Here is a 6,000-nt window from a genome sequence, read left to right on the forward strand (position 1 = left end):
TTTCTAGACACTAGCAAAATCCTTGACATAAACATTTCTCCTCGCACATCTTTAATTAAGAGAGAGGAAACTCTCTACTGGAACATATATCTATTTTCACAATTATTTCACAGAAATTTCTCCTATCTACCTTGCATTTTTTCCCTGCATGCATACACTAAGAGATAATAAATGCAAAGAAACTGACATCCTCCTGCACCACTGGGACTGAGAAGGTAGAGAAAGCAGGAAAAGATTAAGCCTGGGAAGAAGTGAAGGGTTAGAGGAATGTATTTAAAGATTTAGTTTTTATTTCTCAGTACTGTAGCCCGATAAAATAACTGACTTTCCCCAAGTCCAATCTGTTTTGCTCATGATAGTAATTGGTGAGTGATCTCTCCCTGTCCTTATCTCAACTCATAAGCCTTTCAGTACATTTCCTCTACCCTATCCAGCTAAGGAGGGGAGTGACAGAGCAGTGTGGGTGGGCACCTTGTGTCCAGCCAGTGCCAAGCCCACCACATTACTGCACACAACTGGGAATTGTACAGAACTCAGATTAGGCAGTTCATGTGGTCAAAATATATTTAGAAGCAACACTGATTAGATTAACTCAGTAATAAGAAAGAACAGAGGAAGACTTAGAACAAGGAACAGGGAAGATCAAGTATTCAGCTTAGCCACATTAAGTCTGAGAGGGAGAATGGACACAACTAAAAACACACAAGGAGGACAGACTGCAACAGCACATGAAAAAACAAATCAGTCTTCTCCTGATGAACTCTGCAGCTTAAATGAAAATTACAAACAAACACAGAAGAGTGAGTAATTAGAAGGAATAGTGCTATGCTTGGTTTTTATGAGTCATTTTGAAACAAACTGTACCAAACAAAGCTGGCACACAAGTGTGTTTTAAAATGCTATTCACATAACTTGCTTACACAATTTTTATGTCTGGAAGAGGAGACACAGTTTCCTTTTTTTTTTTTTTACTACTAGCAAACAGCAGGAAAATTCCAATACACTAAGTATTTCTTTACCTTTTACTTGGATTGGCTGTTTAGGTGAAGACTGCTTTTGTCCTGCATTGGTTGTATCTTGTCCTATAAAATAAAATTAAAGTTCACTGTAAATATAGAAGTACCTACTTTTCTTTTTAGTTAGGAGTTTGACTAACATTAGAATATATCTCAATATTGCACTGCACCCTGACAATTAGAAAATGTCTTTGCCAGATTTCCAACATTTGAAACTCTCAAAAGACAGAAATAAAAAAATAACAAAAGCAAATATATTTAATATAGTATTGATCAATAAACTTCTAGCAGCTTGCAGAAGAACACCAATTTGTAACATACTTCACCCAAATTAAAAAAAAATATTTTAACAGTGCACTTCTGGTTCGGGACAAGTTTTATGCAAAACTTTAGGTTAGTAAAATATAATAAAGCCATATAATTAATTCTATATGGCTTATGGCTGCTATGTATCAGAGTGTTTCAGAGCTTCCAAGCTGGGATTCAATTTTAAGTGAAGGAAGGTTCTTCATTTACAAAAAGTTGGCTCCTTAAAACACAGAATATTTAAAGTAAAATCCACAACTCATAGGTAACAAGCTGGAGCTAGAACAAAAACAAAGTCTTTTAGCTGGTTTTGAAACCTGAGGATATGATTCTATTAAAAAACCCAACAAAATATAACTTACAATAGTGAAATGAATCTTAATATTTGGAAAACTGCAAATTCCAGTAATTTTAGTGAGATTTCTAGTTAGAAATCAGAAGTACTACTTGGAAACTCAAACAAATATTGCATCCCTGTCTCACACATCTCAACATAGCTTTCAGAACAAAAACCTTATGGTGTCAAACCAATATACCCACTCTTTTGTGCCCTACCACTCTAGAACACTGGAGGTTTACCAGACATTCATAATCATTCAAAAATTAAAAATTACCTTAATAAAAGTGATAAATGTTTTTAAAATGAAGATTTTTTTTGGCAGGTTAGTGTTGAGGTACTCCTAGCCTAACATGGTACTTAAATTATTTCAAGATCAGATTCTCTCAAAGCCTGTACTACATTACTATGTTTCAATAAGGCAATTAGTTAATGCCCTAAAAGCAACTGAGAACTACAGCTAATAACAATTCAAGGATGCTTTTTTTGAAAAATAACACTTATAAATTTATGAAGTTGGTCTTACTACACAGCAAATAAGGCTGCACTATAACTAACTAGCATTCCTTAAACAGTCATCCCCTTCACTTGAAGACAAAAGAAACAAAATCCCTTTGTTTTTCCTTTCCTTTATTTTCTTACCTGGGAAAGCACAAAAATACTAAGATTATATCCATGCACAGAGATCTATGTACATCAAGTACCCTTTCAAAGTTTTCTACCTCAGCTTAGAGCCAGAACAAAATCACAGTGCATCACTGAGGAAAAGGATACAGAATACTTGCATTCACAATCAGTTTTTCAGACGAGTAGAAGTTGATATAATAGAACATTCAAGACTGAACAATGTTTAAGAATCACTTTTGTACTTCCAAACATCAGAATGTAATCCTCTTAGCTGGCTACAGTTACTAGCTTTTTAAGACTGTTGCAAACCCCAGGAATTTACAAGTTACTAAAGAAGGAACAAATAACTGCTATCCTGACAAGGAAAAGGAAATTTTCTTTAGAAGACCACTCCATTGTAGACAAAAGCACAAAGAAAGAGAGCTTTCATTTTGAAAAGCATCTGTTATCTCCTAAGCACAGTCTTCCGAGCAGGTATCTGTGCAGTCACACAGTTAACAAGCACCAAAAATAGATGTTACAATGAAGCAAGGACAAGACAGTTCTGAATTTCACAAGCACCTAACAAGCAACAGATCAACAATCAAACAGCAGGGAGGGTCAGGTTATGAACAGTGTATCAAATGTTTAAGGTGAATGCTGCAGTTCTAACAACTGTCAGATTAGAAAGCTACAGCACATGAAACAGCTCAACCTTCTTTACCAGTCATTTATAGCCTGGCCTTCAGATGCCACAATGCTCAACAGGGGCACTCATTCAACCTTTATCATTAATTCCTTTGACACAACACACCAGAAATACTACCAAAATAAATCAAATAAACAAGCAAAGTTGTGAAAGATGAGTAATACATCCCATTTCATATCCCTTAAATTACTTAAGCCCTTTCAACCTCCACATTTTTTCCACCATCACTTTAAATTTGATTACTCTAAACTTAAACCCTTAAAATATCAGAATGAGAAAGAAATAAATTTCAGCATTCCTCCCTGCTTATGCACTTGAATTTCATACAGAGATGCCTACAACCCAAAATACTAAGAATTCTGCAATCGTAATATCATACAATTAAAAAAAACCTGTTATCAGTAAATATGTTCAGCTTTTACACATTTATAAATACTCTTTATTGTAGCTTAGTATTACCTGTTTCAACTTTATGCAGGGTTTCTCCACGGGCTGATCCATTTGTATCTTGTGATCCAAGATCTTTCTTCTGACCATTGGAGGTATAAACTCTCACTTGACTCATCAGCTGCACGGGCAGGCGATTACATGGCAGAATATAAGACAGGCTCCCACTTTTCGTTGAAACTTTCCATCCTATCAAGGGGAAGAAAAAAAGCTGTTTCAGGCAGCCATTTTGGAAGGAAAAAGAAGGAAAAGCAGTCCTGCTCTGGCAGCAAAAGTTACGGAAAGTGAGCTTTTAAGTACTGACATGGGCTCATCTTACCCATGTTTATGGGTAAAATTACAAAATGAGAATACACAGCATGCTTTCGCTACCTCCCTTCAACATCCACTTTTAAATTTCATTCTAAAACCAGAAAGTTTTTCCCACACTCCAGTATGCATTTTTCCCAGAGACCTCTGGATGATCTTAAGGGTTAAAAAAACACCAAAACCAAAGCTATTTGACAAGATCAGCTTTGTGACACATTGTCTCATTCTAGTCACACTGCCTCAAAGTCTTTAAAAACCATATATTGATAAAAGAACAAACACAGATCACTACAAAATCATTAGCCAGGGTTGCCATTTCATTTCACTCTGTACAAATCATGGCTTACCAATGAAGAGAAACTGAACTGTGTGCAAATTATACAGTTGCTACAGAAATCACATAGAAAAGCAAACATTGTACAAAACATTTTACAGCGAAGTGTCTTAGATTTTGCAGCATTCACAAGAGACGAATGACAATATAAATATGTAAAAAGTCCATTGAGAAACCACTCTGGGTAGGCAATCTTCCATCTCAAAAGATTAGCCAAAAGCAGAGTTGCAGTACAGACCAACCTGAACTAGCAATCAGTTTCTTTTAGGGAGCACAATACTTCTGTAGAGAGGGTAAGTAACACCTCCGACCAGAAATGCAGCAGGGAAACTGTCTGCTTTGGAAAGCACTCACTAAGAAATAAATACATTTTAAAATTAATTAAGAGGTGCCAGTAAATAAAGTCATACAAAGCATGACCACTTAACCATGAACAACACAGCTCTCACCAAAAAAAAAAAAAGATAGTATTTTACAAAATTGTCCGTTCTCTAAAAGTCTCAACAGCTTTCCGTTTTTTTTTTATTCTGCACACCTGCACGTCTACATGCACTGACCTGAACCTTACTGAAGGAAAAATTTCCCTAAAAAAGGGCAGCGCTTACTGACAGTTGTCACAATGTGACAAAAGCCCTCAATGCTGAACTCAACACAGTTCACTGAACTCACTGATTACGAATTTATAAAACCCTACAATAAACACGTGGTACAAGATGAGCAGTGTTGTTTCCTATGCTTTGGTAATACTGGAGCAGTTAAAAAGGGGAAACTTAATCAGCACATTTAGAGGGCATTTTCCTACTAATTCGTGCACACACAAGAAACAGCTAAAGAAAAAGAGCATTTGCTGCAATTTAACCGCGACTACGCAAAAAGGGGGAAAACTGCTGGGAATTCAAATTCCATGGGATGTGTGGCCTCCTCGGACCAACACCAGCCCTGTAAACCCGGGCTATATTTTATGTAATTCCTGCAAACTTGGGCCCGGCACAGGCATGACGCGCCCGCTGTGCGTCAGACGGGGCTGGCAGAGCCCGGCCGATGAAAGCCCGGCCCCGCACCGCGCTCACAAATCGCCTGCGCGTTTTCCTTCTTTTTACCGCCGACCCTCGGGAAGCAGCCGGCGCTCCCCGGATCGCGGGTGCCCGCAGCCGGGAGCGGTGCCACCGCCTCGGGAGGGACCCGGGCTGCCACCGCCGCCTGCGAGCGCCGGCACTCGCTGCGCCCCAGGCGCAGGCGGAGCTCCGTCACAGCTCCGACGAGCCCCGGCCGGCGCGGCGCGGCGCAGCGGCCCGGGCCCCGCAGGACTCACCGTGGCAGGCGCGGGGCCGCGGCGCCGCCTGGCACCGCAGGTACAGGCGGTAGAGGCCGCGGCAGCCGCGCCGCTGGGCGGCCAGGGCCGGCATCATGGCGGCGGCCGCTGGGCAGCGGCCGGCAGGCGGGCGGCGATTCGCATCGGCGGAGGCCGGCGCGGCTGCGGCGGAGCCCCGCTGGCCCCGGGCGGCGGCGGTGGTGGCCGGAGGCCGGCGGTGGGCGGCGCCGCGGCACCCGGATGTGCGGGGGCACCGCGGGGCCGCGCTGACTCACCCGCCCCGCCCGCCGCGCCTGCGCCTGGCCCGGGGAGCGGGGCCGCCGCGGCCGGCCCCGGGAAGCGGCTGGGCCCCGGCTGCAGCAGCTCGGGGGCAGCCTCTGCTCTGTTACCGTGCCTGGTGGAGGGTAATGCATACGGCTACGAGTAACAAACGTACGCGCGTTGAATTGCTTAGCAAAGGTGAAACATACATTAGAGAATGTTTTAATAGGGTCACAGAAATAATTAGGTTGAAAGGACCTCCGAGGTCATCGAGTTCAATCTATGACCGAACGCCTTGTCGACTAGACCATGTCACAGCCAGTCTTTTCTCGAACACCTCCAGGGATGGTGGCTGCACCACCC

At 42.0% G+C, this 6,000-nt stretch overlaps 1 protein-coding gene across 1 annotated transcript in view; it reads right to left on the reverse strand.

Annotated features, from left to right (window-relative positions):
- Window positions 1–5,605, reverse strand: part of SLC30A9 (solute carrier family 30 member 9) — a 28,295-nt gene extending 22,690 nt beyond the window's left edge. Inside the window, exons 1-3 of the mRNA XM_058804394.1 lie at window positions 5,377–5,605; window positions 3,434–3,610; window positions 1,020–1,082 (exon numbers count right to left, since the gene is read on the reverse strand). Of these exons, the coding sequence (XP_058660377.1) occupies window positions 1,020–1,082; window positions 3,434–3,610; window positions 5,377–5,473 (337 nt within the window). The 5' untranslated portion in view covers window positions 5,474–5,605. The remainder of the gene's footprint in view (window positions 1–1,019; window positions 1,083–3,433; window positions 3,611–5,376) is intronic.
- Between the last annotated feature and the right edge of the window lie 395 nt (window positions 5,606–6,000).

Source organism: Ammospiza caudacuta, chromosome 4 (genome assembly GCF_027887145.1).
Source record: "Ammospiza caudacuta isolate bAmmCau1 chromosome 4, bAmmCau1.pri, whole genome shotgun sequence".
Classification (NCBI taxonomy): Eukaryota; Metazoa; Chordata; class Aves; order Passeriformes; family Passerellidae; genus Ammospiza; species Ammospiza caudacuta.